The sequence below is a fragment of the Neopsephotus bourkii genome, unplaced genomic scaffold, assembly GCF_033783945.1.
Source record: "Neopsephotus bourkii isolate Nb327-2 ecotype Australia unplaced genomic scaffold, CSIRO-AGI_Nbou_v1 NB_1780, whole genome shotgun sequence".
NCBI lineage: Eukaryota > Metazoa > Chordata > Aves > Psittaciformes > Psittacidae > Neopsephotus > Neopsephotus bourkii.
The window spans coordinates 988,928-1,005,524 of NW_026902254.1; the positions used below are offsets into that span (position 1 = coordinate 988,928).

Here is a 16,597-nt window from a genome sequence, read left to right on the forward strand (position 1 = left end):
TAACAAAAGGCAGGAAAGCAAGTTTTAAAATGTAATCCATAATGATAGATTTCATGGATGTCTACCTAGGTTCTTCATATTTTGCCTTAAAGAATATCGGGCAGAAGTGCAATACCAGGGGCAGTATTCATCCTGGGTTGTTCCAGCAATCAGGAGAGGTTGAGATGCTCAATGTTTTTGAACTACAGCAGCTGTAACATGTTGCATTATTCTTTTGCCAGTGCCTCGTTGTTCACAGGAAGTTTCCTTCCTTCTTTGGTCTCTTAAAAACTGAATCTAGTTCTTGTGATTCACTAGGTATAAACAGCTCAAACTCCTGTATAAATGTCTCACAACATTTTAGTTTTTATAAGACCTCAAGAATATCATGTGTATTGTATTTTTAAAGTGGTCAGTCAACTTTCTTAAAAGGTCAAAGCAAAATGTCTCATATTGGGCTTGCTCTTCTGGATAATTTCCCTTTATATGGACCTTGCTATAAGCAAAGAAGTTTTCTGAACAGTGTTCTGCTGCACTTTTCAGGAAGCTGGTATTAGAAAAGTTAATTCCTCCAGCAGTAATGCGTCAGTATAAAGTTATCTAATAGACTTTTAATACGTTTTGTGCTCATAGTGCTTGCTATGTAGGGCATTTATTGCTCTGAACTATTTGCATAAATTCTGATCAAGCAAGATACCAGTTCAGAAGGTGAAATTCTGAAGTAGCTGAAGTGGAGTAGTATGGGCACTCTTACAGGTTCTCTCTGTACAGTTTCTGTATAGTGTTGTGATTGAACCTCCACATATATCCAGACTGGTACAACTTTTCTGCTTCACATCTCTTTCCCTTTTGCTTTAGTGATACTCCCATGCTTTCTCTTACCTTTCACAAAACAATTTTCCTTTGCTGGGGTCCAGCATCCCTTACACAGTTCTCTTGTGGCATCAGCTACAAACTACTACTTTTAGTGCTGTCACTCCATGTTTTCTTCTAAATTTGTTGGCATCTGTTTTGTACAGTGAAGTCAAGGTCTGCCTCTGATTGACCTACAGCCGCTGTTGGGCACACGTTTCATCTCTGTGCCTTCCTTGGTACTCACTGCATTTGGGAGGATCTCCCTGTAAATATCCCTGTCATTGCTGCAGTATTCTCCTTGATTAAAATTCTCCTTGTTCAAAGACATTAAACATTTGCCTACACATCTCCCCAGTGATCAGATGTCTGGTATCCTGAGACCAAGCAGTTTATCACACAGTCTATACTGTCTCATTATCTGTCTCCTCTCCTTTTATTTTGTGTTTCAGTTCAAAGCCCTTTGGGAACAGGATGTCTTGTAATTCTAATACTGCAATTGTTTTTATACTGTGTTTATATGAAACCAAAATTTAAGAACTTTTGCCAGGATTGATCCTTCTAGTAATTTCCCTAATATTGTTTAATATAAGTTGCCAAATAAACTCACATAGACTTCTGTGGTGGAAGGCATTTTGCCCATTATTTTTGTTATCTGGGATTCCAAATAAATAGCTAGATGGGTTTTGCGGTACTGTGTCACCTACACAGTTTGAGCTGTGGACATACTAGATCTCTAAATAAATTAACAGCCTGAAACTGAAGTAATGTAGATTCCTGTTTTTCCTAAAAATAGGTAGGTATGTATCATTTCCCAGTCATTCTGTGTTGCATATTTTTTCTTAAAACTTTCATTTGCTGAGTAATTCTAGCACATCTCTGTTTTTCTGTGTAGACTCTTTTCACTACTTTGAACAGGGATTTTAATTGGATGCAGCAAGACTAGGTTTATTTCCTCAGTACAAGACAGGATGAAGGTGTTCAAAAACATCTTGGTTATTACTTGACTCACTTTGTCACTGTAATAAATCTTAATTTTTTTCACTGTTTTGCCTTGAGTTTGATCAAAAAGGGGGGCAAGACCAAATGTGGGCTGGAAGCTTGGTGCTGTTGGGGTTTTTTTTTTGACATAACACTGAAATTTAGTATTGATTGTTTGAAGGAAAATACTACTTTGCTGAAAGATCCAGGAACGATGCCTGGTGCATTGCTTTCAAGGTATGGAGAGGTACCTTAATCCTCTTTGCAGAAGATTAAAGAAATATGATAGCTAAGCAGTGGAAAAGCTCTGCAAAGGGAAGCCACCTCTGTTGACATAACTGTGTGATACAGCAGACCTGAGTTTCTGTCTAGTGCATTCCTTGTGTAGGGGATGATGCTCTGTGGCTCATCAGATACTTGTGGATACTTGAGAAGTAGGTAGAGAGATATGAATTCATCTGAATCCAGGCACTGTGTGCAATGTTCGTATCTTCTGAAAAAGGGGATTTAAAAAAAATAAACCAGAAGTTGTTTGGATAACATTCCAAGTTCAGGTCCAGAATTGATGCTTTCTTCTCAGAGTTCCATGTTGACAGTTTTCAGCCCCACATTTTGGAAGTCCAATGTGCTCAATTTTATAAATTAGAACTCACAAATCTCTAACAGCCTGGTCTGAATTAAGATGTCTGGGGAATTTATGGTGTAAGTAGCAGGTAATTCTTCAAATCCAATTTGAGTTTGTGGAGATTGAAACTTTTGTAACCTAATCTTGCTTACTCTTTGAAATTAAATACTGTAGCAACTGGAGGTAGACCAGGCATTATTTTATTTCACTATTATTTTGAAATCTTTATAATTATGATGATGATGTATTAATAGGAAACCTGAATATAAATCTTTTGATGGCTGTGATTGCTTTGATATCTTTAAAATAATTTTTAATTGTTTTTCCCTGATTAGATTACATCCTTTAAAGAAAAATAGTTCCTAATGAGGAGAAGGAGTTATAAAAGATATCTGGAATTGCATACCAGGGGCATTAAATGAAAAATGTAAATATTATGAATAATAGATAGGGTTTTAAATGTCTCATTTGAATATTGCTTACATTACTGACTGGTAATGATTTTGTGTTTGCCTTCCCTTTCCTTGCTTTTTCCTGTTCTTTCTTCATACACTTTCATTCTACCTTCAAAAACTGTCTCAATCCTACACTAATCATTGAGATTATCTTTCTATTATCCACTTGCTTCTTTGATTCCCCCCAGGTATCACTGCTGAAAGAACAAGGATCATTCTGTGTATCTGTTATGTTGAACCTTATTATGGTACTAATTGCCTCAAATATCCTTTTCCTCTTAAGAATTTGGGATAACAGGCTTCAAACACTGTTATTACAGGGCAGGTCATCTACCTGAAAGTCATTTGGGGATGCTGCTGGACCGAGCTGAGGCTGAAATTAATTCTGTTAAACAGAAATTCGATCATGATTTAAAACAAGAAAAGCAAAAGCTTTGCCAGAAACTCATTACCAGGCGAAGGCGGGAAATGCTGCAAAAGGTAATTTCAGTATATTTATTTTCACAGGACTTACCATGAATTAAAAATGGAATGAATTGCAAAATAAAGTGTAGTTCTTATAACAGGGATCAGCGCTGCCAGGAGCATGGATGAAAATAAGTGTCTGTTGGTTTTAGCTCTGTACCGCCATGTGCTGTTGTAATCATGTAGTAATTAATGGCTGTTCTTTTAGAAAAACATGCAAGAAACTAATAGAACTGGAGAAATTTGTGAATCCCCTGTACTTAGTCTAACCTGTCCAAGGGGGTTGTGACAAGCCTCTGGCATGTGCAGACAGGCAAAAGCCAGCTGAGGTTCTGGAGCTGGTGAGAGAGATGACACAGATCTGTGACAGTAGTCATTTTCTGTGGTTTTCCTGGCTATGTGTGTCTTAAATGTCTTCTACAGTACAGTTAAAATTCAGCTACAAAACTATTTGAAATATATTGTACCTATGGTTGCTTGTGATAGGACTCATGTCACCTCACCTCAGACATGTAGAAATCTAGGCTAACCCCAAGAGCTCCAAGTCACCTCATAATGGCAGAGGTCTTGCAAATGATCTGAGATAAATGGAAGGGAGTTTGCTATCCAGAAGTCCCTATGTTTCTCTGCCTAAAAGGTGAAGAAAATTTTTTCTTGGATTAGGTGATGCTTCTTTAGGTGACCAAAGTTAGGTGAGACTGATTTTATCTTTTGTAGGGTATGTGTTTCAGCGTTTTCTGCTCTTTAATGAATACCAGTTCAAGGAGAGGCAGCAGGTATAAAGATGGGCACTTCATTTGTTGTATTTTTACTTAGTAGCTTTGGTTTAGCTTTCCAATTAATATTTGTTTTGGTTTTTTTTCCCCTGCTCCTTCTTTTTCTTCCTTGGTATTTGATCCAGATTCACTTCTGGAATGCTGACAGATTGTTGCAGTTCAGCCAGTTTGGATTATATCAAACAAATATAGATCCATGCATTTATTTAGGTGTCAGCCCTTTTATTGAGCAGCAATCCAGATTATCACAGGTCTGTGTTAGCCTTTCCATCTAGCAGTCTGACATCACAGGCCTGCTAGATGCACGCAAAGCCATCGTGTTGAGGGCTGGGTAAGTCTCTGAAAAGTAGTTTCAAGAACACTGAAAGACCAAAGTATGAGATTTTGCTTTGCTATGAAATACGTGGTTAAAGAGCTAGAAATTGAGATGTTACTTCTCTTAACCTTGTTCTTCCTTTTTGCAAATGAATCAGCAGAAGGAGCATCGGAAGGAGCAGCTGTCACTTGGAGAGACCTTCAAAACTACTAAGGAGGTCACTCATTACCTGGGCCACTGGAAAAATCTTTTGAGTGATCACATCATTGAATTTGAAGAACTTACTGAAAAACTTGAAAATGAGGCCACTGAAGAGCTGAAAGAGCTTGTGTTTAGTCTAACAGAGAAAGCCATTGAAGAGCTTAAACGTGTTCAGTGTGGAGTATTTGTGCAAGAACTGCTAAAGCTCAGTGTGCCAAAGGTGTTCCTGCTAGAAGCTGTGGAGGAGCATAAAAAAGAGACGATTGATAAACATGAGCAGCTTGAAAGGGAAGAGCATGAAAAGAGCACAGCCACTGAAGAGCTGCTTCAGCTCACCAGGCAGAAGCTAAGTCAAGAGCTAGAAACAAGCATTATGGAACAAAAAAAATTAAGGAGCTGGGAGCAATCAGTATTCATGCAAGTATCTCTCTGCACCCTTTTCTTAGTTATTATTGCAAATAGTGATGAGCTGGGACTTTTCAAACATGTCCAGTAGGATTGCTAGTGGTCAGTTCTGTCGGGCACCTGAAAATTGATTTGTTTACAAGCGCTCAGCCCCTGTGGCACTTGTGGGTGAGCACTGCAATGGAAATCCTGGGAAAGAGCAGTTTTGAAACCAAAATCATGGAATGGTATTTTTGTACTTGTGTTCACTCTGTGTTGGGTTTCACTTGCACATCTTTCATTATTATGCTCAGTCTGTTCTCAAAGGTCCAGCGCTTTGGAAATGTCATTTAGTATGTCAGGCCTAATTAGCCCCATGTCCAGTTTCGATATATTCCTTGCAGACACAAGTCAAGCCTTGCTCATCAGGTTCATTTTGAGCTCTGCTACAGTATTTCCATGTATTCCATAAATACATAGTGCAGCAGTCTACCTTTCCAGCTCATGGGCACCATGCATCAGACTTGGCCAATCTGTCCTGCTGCTAAAGTGCCCTTGGCACTGAACCCCAAGTCAGAGAGGCATCATGACACAGGCAGTGTTGTAGAGAGATTTTCTCGCCCCAGCTGTACTGTATGGCTGTTTGTGCCTGCTCTGATGTGACCCCAGGGGTTTGGGAAGGCGGTTAGTGACTTTGCCACCCTTGGGAGACCTTGTGCAGAGAGAGACGATGGCTGCAGCCAAAAGTCATCATGCGTGGTGCGTCTCAGACTAGGCAGCAAGGCCCTGAGAGATTGGCACTGCTCAGCAGCATTTCTCCTTAGTTTTAGAGACTATATTTATGACTAGTTGTTTTGTTGCCTGAATATTTACAGTACTACATTTCCTATACAATGGCTGTTTAATAACAGACATTGATTGAGACATGGGAACATGAAAAAATAGTCTGCTGGCAAAATTGCAGCTTTGGGGGAAGCAACTGGAACAGGGAAAACTATATTAGCCTGTCTGCCCTTAATACAATGCAAGCTGAACCTGAGAGATTGAACCAGGGTTAGAGGGGAGAAAAGCATTAGCAGAAGTTTCTCCTTCATACCTTTTCTTTAAAGCAAAGCAGATCTGCGTGGGCAGTTTTGTCCAGACAGCATCTTTATAAGTTTGCCTGATGCAAAATTTAAAACCTTATAATGGAAACATAAAAAGAAATCTTGCCCATTACATTTGCTGTGCTAAAGAAGAAAAATCCATTTGTGTTTTCTTCTGGTTCTAATTTGAAGTGCTTTATGTTTTGTTCAGCATTTAAAATACTTTCCTGCAAGCCATTTCAATGTATTTTTTAGCTGTCTTATCTCTTTATTTGCATTGCTGAAAGCAGACCTGCAGGACCTAGTAGATTGTATGACCCAATAGGTCTTTCCTGTTACTAACTTACAATTAAAGATAATTGTGTTCCAGCCTGCAGTGTCACTAGTTGTGTGCTATCTTTATTACAGTTACAGTAAGATGTTTGGAGTATTTTTCCTAGTAAAGTACTGGGAAATATATCCAAAAAATGCACAACTGTCCTACCAAAAGCCCCTTAAAATCTGTCACTGTCTTTATGCTCAGTCTGTCAGTTTTGGTATTTTGATGACAGGTGCCAGCTGTCATGTTCATGTTCTCATCTGCTGTCTGGTTTTCACAAGGAATTACTTTGAATGATAGCTTTTCATTTCTGTTGCTTATCAAAGAGACCATGAATTAGTCCAAAATACATGTATGAAGATCATTAATGTTTAAAGTCCTTTTTAAACATAGACATGACAGAAGTGATTTTCTGTGTTATCTTTGAATCTCAGTCTATATGTCTGTACATATGGATACATAGTATGGATTTTCTTCTGAAAGCCTAAGACAGCTTGAGAAATAGTTACCCATGAGAAATTGTTAAGTATGCTGTAAATGCTTTTGCTTGGAGTAATATTGCCTTAAAGGAAGTCATCTTTCGAAGATACAAACTTTATGCATTAAAAATGTTTTAGTTTAGGATGTTGCTGTTCTTTGCTGAATCAATAAACAGAAATAAGGCTTTCTAAACTTAACTTTCAGTATATTTCATTATTACTGAAATACGTCAATGAAATGATGAGGTGGTATAGGCCTGTGATACACTGAATAAAAGGATCAGTCCTAATGGAATGTATTGTACAATACATTTTTAAAAGGAAACTACCTTTTTAAATACGTATTCATGCTTTAAATTCAAATATATTTTTGTGGAAATAGAGAAAATTTCCAAATAAAGAAGTATTCTGGTTTTTATTAAATATTTCAGGGAAATATTTCAGTCACAGGATAAGAAGATATATATAGTCTAAGGCTGTTTACAACTGGAAGGTGAATTCAGGCTTTAGCATGCTCAGTCAACTTCATCTTCACCTGAGAATCAGTTCCCCAGACTTCTATGTTAAAAACCTTCCTTACACAAAATGGGAACTTTGAGTGATTCAAATTACTGCTAAAATGTGCTCAGTGTTGTTCAGATTGCTAAAAGCTTTTTTACAAAGAGGAGCTGGAACCTTGTGGTGGGTGATGGGAGGGTTAGTGGGTATGAGTTTGTAATAAGCAGAGACTTTTTCATTTTATATTTTACCCTTCTCAGTAGCTGTGAGTGCTGAGTGCTGGGAAACAGCACAGGGAGGCTTTATGGGAAGCTTTTATTTTTATTTCATCCCTAGGTTCAGGCACTGTATTGTCTGGAAAGATTCTTGTGGAAAGATTCCGTGCATAGGAAATGTACTAAAAAGTCTTTATTTACATTTTGAATACTCAAAAACTGTGTCACCTTGAAAATGAAGTTTTACAAGTCCAGGAAGTTCTGTATGCAGAATTTAAAGTATCCTCAAGGGTATTTTGAACATACTAAGCAGCTCAGAATGGGCTCATTAACTGTTACATGAATAAGACAAAAAAAAAGGATGATTATTGTCATGTAAAGTATCTGTGTGTATTCTCTTACATTTTATACAATATTGCTTATATCACTGAACAGCAAAAGGCTATGGATTTTGATTTTGTTTTGTTTGTTTTTTAACAGGCAGCTTCTAAGTTTACCCCTCGCACTGTCAGAAGAAGAATTGCTTAGAGTGAGGCAAGAGTTCCATTGCTGCTTCTCTCAGCTGGACAGCAGCTTGGCTTGGCCCAAAATAAGAGCAAGAACGTTGCTTCAGGCTTTCGAGGTCGAGCAGAGGGACACAGAGGTGCTGAAAGTCGATCAGAATTTAGCAGTGAACAGTAAACAGGTGGGAATGATGTAGGATCAGTGTGGGGACGTGTAAGGGTTTGCTGGTATATCTGCAAGTTGTTGGCCTTGCCTGCATATATAGGTCCAGAGCTTCATAGGTGTGACAGCAGTGCACATTTCTTCTGTTTGTGTGGATCAGTGGACCGTAAATATAATTGGGCAGCAATTAGACACATTTTTTTCACGTATACCTGCATATTTCTGCTGCTTGCATCTCCTCCAGCTTCCCCAAGAAGGCAGCATAGGTACAAGGAAGCAGATGGGTGGCAAAAAGGGGCTGCATCTTGCAGGAGAGTCCATGGAAATGCCAAAAATCTGAGCAGTGCTGAGCCTGGCTCTGAATACTAGGGACAAGTTGGGTCCTTTACAGCATAGACTGAGATTTTCCTGGCAGCCCCTACAGTGGTAAATTTGACACTAAATCAAGGAGTTTCTGTAAGGGAATGTCATACATTGTCCTGTCCATTTATGAAAGTAAAGTTCCTGAATTAGCGGGACTTGCTTAGCAGGAATTTGGGCTTCATTTCCACTTTTTCTTTCCAAAAGAGCTGGGCATATACAGTTTGGCTTGAGGTGGGGTTTTTTATTGTTCTTTATTTATTTCAAATCTAAATATGTAGAATATGAGGCGTACTCACTCAGAGTTGGAAAGACATTCACAACAAGGAATCTGTCTATAAAATCTAGTCTTTTTTAAAATAACTCTGTGAGGGATGTTTAATTCCTTCAGTAAAATGTAAAACCTAAAATCATAAATTATTTTCAATTCTTTAAATAGGAGGAGGGGGGAATTGTATCTGATAACATCATAAAATGGAGGACATTCCCTTGCTTTGATTTGGTTCAGTTATGTTTTCTAAACATGTAAGCTAACTTGGGTTAATTATAGTAGGAATTAGCCTCGTTCAAGACCTTAATAATTTCTAAAGTACTAAAGAAAGGAGATGACTTTGTAAAGCCTTATAGTTGAACAGATGTTATCATTTCCCCAAGAGTACGTTATACTTACTTGGTATTCTTGTAAAGAAATATAAAGGTCAAGAATAATTTGATTACATGGAGTGGTGCCCCTTAATACTATCATGGTTCAGTTGTGATTCATATACTGTGTCTTGAAAAACAATGTAGTTCTTAAATTAATATTCTTCGTTCATTTTAACCATGCTGAGGAGACTGCTTCAGTTAAAAGCTCTTATTATCACTGCTAAAGCTTGTTAAAATCAAATCTGTCTGCTAGCAGATTTCATGGAAAGGATGAATATATAATTTTACTTTGAAATAAATTAGAAAAGGAAATTAGCAACTTTGAATGTCTGAAAGGAGTCTTCTGAATGAATAGGGCAGCATCTTCATTTCAGAAACATTTTCTCAGTGAATGTCATCCTTGACATGTGTATCATTAATAGGTGGATCTGTCAATAATAGCAAGTAATAATAGCAAGTAATAATCCTCATATACTTCTTACAAATAAAGCATTTCATACTCATCTACTTACAGCCACATTCTAAAGTGAAAAAAAATGGATCCAGGAATAGAAATAAGATGGATATTTTGAAGAAATCTTTACAGGACAAAATTTTCATTTATGAAGACTCTGTGAAAGATGAAAATTTAAATAAGGTAGGTGTCTTCTACATTACTAAAGCAATCTCTAGTAATTAATGACTGTCATTTTTCTATCAGTGTGAATAAGAACCATATAAAAAGGCATAAGGTGTGGTGGCATGATGCATTCCTCTACTCTTGCCTGCTTTTATAAAGGTGTTGTATTTCAAGTTCAAGAGATTTGACTTTAACTTTTCCACCTTAGTTACAGAACTGATTTCATGTGTCACCTTTTTTTCTTCCAGTGGTTCTGGGACTTGGCACATGCATGATTGCGTAATTCCCGGAGATCCTGTGGCTTTCTTAGTTAGTCTTTCAAAACATGGAAGGTGCTTCACTGCATACTTCATTGAGCAAGATTTAGTTCTTTAATGTCCTAATGCTACTGAAAAGCCTGAAATGGGTTCTTAGATCAAAGACTTCTTGCGTAGGGGTTGAGTTATTTGTACAGAGCTTATTGAAAGAGAGCTTGATTCTGGTGGATATCTATCTTCTAAAAGGCTCACCAGCCCCAGTATATAGTTAATCCTTAAGGAATGAGTGGGGCCAATGCCAATATGGAATTTTGGAAGATTATTCCTTCTCCGCCAGCAGATGTGCCATGAGGTCTTGTTTGTGTTCTCTCCTTCTCTTTTCCACTTGTAAAATATGGGTAATACTACTTGGGGGAATGTTGCAATGGTAACTGTGTTAGACATAGGTGGTGCACAGCTATAAGAACTATGTAGAATAAGCACGTGACACTGGTAGATAAAAAGCAGTTTCACAAATGATTGCAGTATCAATTTTAGTACCAAATCTAACAAAAATCTGGTTTTACACCTCTTTCCTATGCTTTTTATGCCCTAACCTCCAAAATTTAAATTTTTTTAAATTTCGTTACAAGAAGTACTTAATACATATTTGGTATGAATACTGCCCTACATTTTTGTTAGAATCTTGTTTTAAAATTGGCAAGTTAGCTTCCCTAAGCCTCGCTGTTTCAGTCTTATATGTACCACCTGGCATACCTGTCATTCACATTGTATGGCTGCACATTAGTTACAAAAGCCAGATGCTTTGGGCTTTTCCTAGTAAGGAATCTAAAATATTAAGGAAAATCGTTAGCTCACACTATATCGTTAGGACACAGAAGTATTGCAATTAACCTCATGTTGATCACAGAAACAGAGTTTCCTTATTTTGCTGTTAGGGTTTCTTACCTCATTCCTCATTTAGAATCTTAACACTTCTAAATTTTGCATTAATATGAACACTTCTACCATCTTCCTTGAAAGTAACCATCTGAAGTTGCACAGCCAGTTCAATCAGGGAAGAGAACAATGGAGCAGTACAACTCTTCTGTATTTCGCCTGCTTTCACTGCTGCAGACTTCATATGGTGTCATGAGTTCTGTCTCTCTACAGGATGGCTATAAAATGGTTTCCAGCTAATGCTTATGAAAGCAGCAGCAGTATGTGTTTTGTGACATGGTAAAACAGGCACAGCAGAGAACAACTAATAGGAGGTAATGAGCTGGGAGGCCACAGCAGGAAGTTTGATGCCTTATCTTGGAGCACCTGAGAGAATCATTGACCTCACTGTGAAAATCTTCAAAACCAGACATTATCTATTTCTTTTGTGTTTTATAGCTGGTTTGAGTTGTCTTATTTAGTGATAGGACAAGGGGTAATGGGTTAAAACTTAAACAGGGGAAGTTTAGATTGGATATAAGGAGGAAGTTCTTTACTGTGAAGGTGGTGAGGCACTGGAATGGTTTGCCTAGGTAAGTTGTGAATGCTTCATCCCTGGCAGTGTTCAAGTCCAGGCTGGACAGAGCCCTGGGTGACATGGTTTAGTGGGAGGTGTCCCTGCCCATGTCAGGGAGCTTGGAACTAGATGATCTTAAGGTCCTTTCCAGCCCTAACTATTCCATGATTCTGTCATTCTATGATTCTGTTTCTGGTTATGCTTAAGGAAGTAGCTCTTCCTTTCTGAAATAGCAGTTAACTTATGTCAGAAGAAACAGAATGGTAAAAATACAGACATTCATGGAATCCCAGAATCCTAGAATGGTTTGGGTTGGAAGGGACCTTAAAGCTCACCTAGTTCCAACCCTCGGCACCTCATTCTTTAGTCTGTTTTCCCTGCTGGGCTTATAAAACCCAATCATAATATTTGCTTGAGAAATGGCTTAAGGTTGCAGGTAAACAAGTATATTTTCAGATTATTCCCTTTATTCGTAGTATATAGGACTGAGACAGCACTAGTTAGCAATTAGTCTGAACTAAATACAGAATTTAAAAGTCAGTGTTTTAAAGCAGTGGACTAATCATAGTGCGTTTACAGCACTGGCAATTTTTTTGTGTAGTATGGATGTTTCAGGTGGAATCAGCAGCAAATGTTCAGACCTATGAAAGTGGATTCACTATCACCACAGTAGTCTGATGCTATATGTCAAATAATATGATATCAAGCAGTGTACTGTAGTCCTCTAGTATAATAAAAGGCTTCAAGAATGGCCAGGGGATATTAGTTTATAACTAGTTTATAATTTAGTTTGTAATCAATATTTGATCCAGCTCCTACTGAAATTGCTTTCTGTGTCACACTGAAGTCAGATCTACTTGCAGGATTTGGTTTTCACAAGTGTATTTCTGTTTGCAGAGCTGTGATTTCAAAGCTTTCAAAGCTGACAAGAGGCAGAAGAAACTCAGGTGACATGGGGTAGTAATACCAGTTGAATAATGCAACATTTTATTTGGTTACAAGCAGTTACTTTACTGTATAATGTTGAATAGATGCTGAATGAAAAAGCTGAACATCATTCCCGTAGAATCATAGAATACTTCAGGTTGGAAGGGAACTTTAAAGGTCATCTAGTCCACCCCCCCCCCCCGCTATGAGCAGGGACATCATCAGATCAGGTTGTTCAGAGCCCTGTCCAACCTGACCTTGAATGTTTCCAGGGATGGGTCATCTGCCACCTCTCTAGGAAACCTGTTCCAGTGCTGCAACATCCTTATCATAAACTAATGTCTTCCTTATATCCTCTTTCTGTTTAAAACCATTACGCCTTGTCCTGTCACAACAAAAAAGTTTGACTCCATTTTTCTTATAAGCCCACTTTATGTACTGAAAGGCTTCAGTAAGGACGCCCTGGAGCCTTCTCTTCTGCAGGCTGAACAATCCCAACTGTCCGAGCCTTTCTTCAAATCCCTTGTATTTGGGCATGCTTAACACATGGCTTCATACATAGTAATATGTAAATAGTATCTAGTTTCACAGTTTGGACTATAAATCTTATGATTCATGGAATATACTGAACATATATAAAATCCCTGTTATTTAAGTGGTTGACAAAAGTATAAGTGTTTCTTTCATCAGTGGCATCTCTTGCCTTTTAATTTAGATGCAATTATAATACACATTTTGTGTTTCCTTTTAAGTGAACTTGCGTTGTCATACTGCATTACCATCCTTATCCATTATTCATTTTAATGGGTTCAAACTAACGCTAAAGGTGAGTGCTCATTTACTCATTCATGTATTCATTATTCATTCTTCTATCCCCAGATTTCAAATATGTATAATTCATTTAAAATCCTTGTGTCTGAAACTGAGCCTCCTGTGAAGAAGCTTAAACTGAAGCTGAACTTTAAATTCAGTTGTGTGCACACACCTGTCAAAACATTTCTGTGTAATTTTCCACATTTTTAGAGGTTTGGAGTACTTCCTGTTCCTAAACTACAAAGGCAGCCTTCAGATATTACTAATTTTTTGTCTTGTAAAAAAACTGTACCTCAAGCATATGTTTTCCCCTTTTTTGAGATCTTGTAAAAATGTGTGTATTTTGGTAGGCAGTATCTTAGACACATAAATAAAAGTTGGAAGAAAAGAAAGACGAGCTCGTGGTGTGTGCATGTTGTCACAACTCATTCAAGCTGGTAGTCTTGCAATATTCTTATTATATAAGAGGCTGCCATAGTACATTGAATAGTGAGCATCGTGTAGACGCTAAAGCATTAGTCTTTTTGGAAGCTTCTGGTGAGGCAGGTCTGCTTGAATTTCCTCTCCCTTTCTCCCCTCTGTTCTATGAATAGATGCTATTGTGATAAAAATCATAATATATATCATTTAGTCTCTTGCAACAAAAAATTGGTTGTTCTCATCCATCTTCATTTTCCTGCTTTTAAGTCAAATCAAAACTCAACATTGCCAAAGTTTTGAAAGGTGGCTTATGGCATTAGTTGTCCAACCTGCTTCATTTCTAACATATATTGCCCCTTAAAGTGATGTCTGCTGTAGTGATGAGTCTCCCTGAGCATCTTACTAGACAGCAGCTGTTGTTAGCTAAGTATTGAGTGAATGGCTGAATCAGATATAAATTCCTTGCCTTCCTTTAGAAGCTATTTCTCCTGATACTCTCTTTAAGAATCACCTAAAAGTGGAACAGCTTTCACTGATGAAAAGACGGATGGAGGCAAGTAAATGGAAACTTCACAACTGAGACCTTAAAAAATTGAACAGTCTGACAATACAGCTCTGAAAATTGACAGTTGCTTTTGAGAACATTGTCTTTTGTCACAGTGATCAGTAGTACAACAATTAATTCAACGTGCCTTTCAGAACAAAAATGTGAATCTTATTTGTGCATGGGCTTTGGAAGAAAGATTTTATTTTTTTTTTTCCAGAAGAAAGATTTAATTTTTTTTCCATTATTTATTCTTTTGTTTTAAATATTTGCCTTAGCTCTGAGGTGTGGAATAGGCTTAGTTCTAGGTCTTAGTCTTACATCACTGGTTTATAAGAATATGTTGAAGTAACACTTTGGATTTTGAAAATCATAGAATTATAGAATAGTTAGGGTTGGAAAGGACCTTAAGATCGTCAAGTTCCAACCCCCCTGCCATGGGCAGGGACACCTCACAGTAGACCATAAACCAGAACAAACTGACAAACTCCACAAAAAAAACCTGAGTTAGAGTGGGCTTGGCTGTCTTGCGCAATCTATATCAAAGTCATGACCTGTAGGAAGTTTCTATCTTTGATTTTCTGTCAGTGCTGCCAGAGTACAGCCTACACCTTTGAATGCCTCTCAACTACTGAAGTGGAAGTTTAAATGAGAGATGCTAAAGTTACTTGCTTTTTGCTAAAACACAAGTTTTGGTTTTAGGAAAACAAAAGGCCCCAAATTCTCTTTAATAGGTTTCTTGCCTACTTGCAAAAAATGTAGAAGATATGTGTAAAAATATAATCATCATAATCATTTCTTACTGACTTTTTTCCCACTGAGAACTGAAACATAGAAACAAGCAATAGGTATTTCTGAGTTCTTTTTGAACAAGTACTGGAAGGCGTCTTGGCTGTTTTCCCATGAACTCCTATTTTTGGCCATGTCTTCTGCTCTTCAGTCACTGCCTAGCAAGTTCAAAAATAACAGCTTAGTGTTCAGGATTTTGGTTACTGTATTTCCAATACAGTCGCTGAGTTGAATTCTCCTCTTAACTCAAAAATCCCAGATGTTTATTTATAACACATATGCTTACTTATTATTCAGTGTCACACACCTGCATTGTTCAAGATCAATTTGTTAGATCAACAGTAATGTGGAAAGACAGTGACTTTTATGATGGAGGTTTGTTAAAAATATAAAGAAAATGAATCTTGCCTCCACTTGTGTCTGTACGATGATTTCTTACTCTTGTCTTGTAATTGGTTTAATTCACATTAGGGGGAAATATTTCCTGAAGGTTACCTTTCATCTATTGTGTTCAAGGATGTTCCAGGTAATATAACAGAGACTTTGGGGAATATTACATGGGCATGAGACTATCACAAGTATATTTGGTTCCAAATCACATTTTAAATTTAGCTCTATCTACTGGATAATAGAATTGGTATAATATGTAATCGCTTTTAGCAGGTGTCTTACCAAAATTTCCAGAGAAAATTCATGCACATCATGTTACATATTTATCATCTTACGGGTCTAAAAACTTGGTGGAAGTCTCCTTAAATGCTCCTTTAAGGCTCATCGTTAATGGAGTCAATAATATGTAATTCTGATTAGCATGAACAGAAAGCTAATAAGGCTTTAATGTTTTGAGTACATACTTTCTCTATTTGTGCAGAGATATTCTGAACGGCAAAATCGGGTCTTGTGCCAATGGGAAGATACAGCATATAAAGACTCTGGTTGACCTGTTACAGTGTTGTAGTTCATGCTTGCCGGTCTTTCTTGTTCATATTTTATTGACTTGCAAAACCATAGACAGGTGAATTCTGCATGTATAAAGGTATACCACAGAATGCCTCCCATGCTAAGGTATTAACTGTGTAGGTATCTCAATTAAATACAGATGTTCTGTGTTCAAAGAACAGACCTCTACCTGTTCTTTAAGACGGGGCCCAAACTTCATGAGATACTTTTCCATAGAATGCAAATGTGAATATCTGCACTCAGATGCCACAGTGATAGTAAACTTGTTGCTTGAGCACTGCTGTTAAAATACATAATACTGGAAAATGCTAATCTCTGAGAATTCTAGTTATATTTTTTTTTATGCTGTGAAACCTATCAGATTAGATTTATCAGGACCAAAAGAGAATTTAGAGGTAGTGAGGAAAAACCCTGCACTCTGATACCCAGCAGCATATAGATGGCTGTTTCTTTGCTTAACTGTATTCTAAGT

At 37.5% G+C, this 16,597-nt stretch overlaps 1 protein-coding gene across 8 annotated transcripts in view; it reads left to right on the forward strand.

Annotated features, from left to right (window-relative positions):
• The window catches only part of EVC2 (EvC ciliary complex subunit 2), a 74,445-nt gene that overhangs the window by 43,132 nt on the left and 14,716 nt on the right, over positions 1–16,597 (forward strand). For 7 of the 8 annotated variants that reach the window (XR_009729479.1, XM_061379765.1, XM_061379772.1 and 4 more), the window contains 4 exons: positions 3,213–3,372; positions 4,607–5,071; positions 8,115–8,315; positions 9,816–9,938. Coding sequence is in view for 7 of the 8 variants with exons in the window: in XM_061379765.1 (XP_061235749.1) it covers positions 3,213–3,372; positions 4,607–5,071; positions 8,115–8,315; positions 9,816–9,938 (949 nt within the window). In the remaining variant the exon portion in view is untranslated. The remainder of the gene's footprint in view (positions 1–3,212; positions 3,373–4,606; positions 5,072–8,114; positions 8,316–9,815; positions 9,939–16,597) is intronic. The other variant, XM_061379766.1, reaches the window with a different exon arrangement.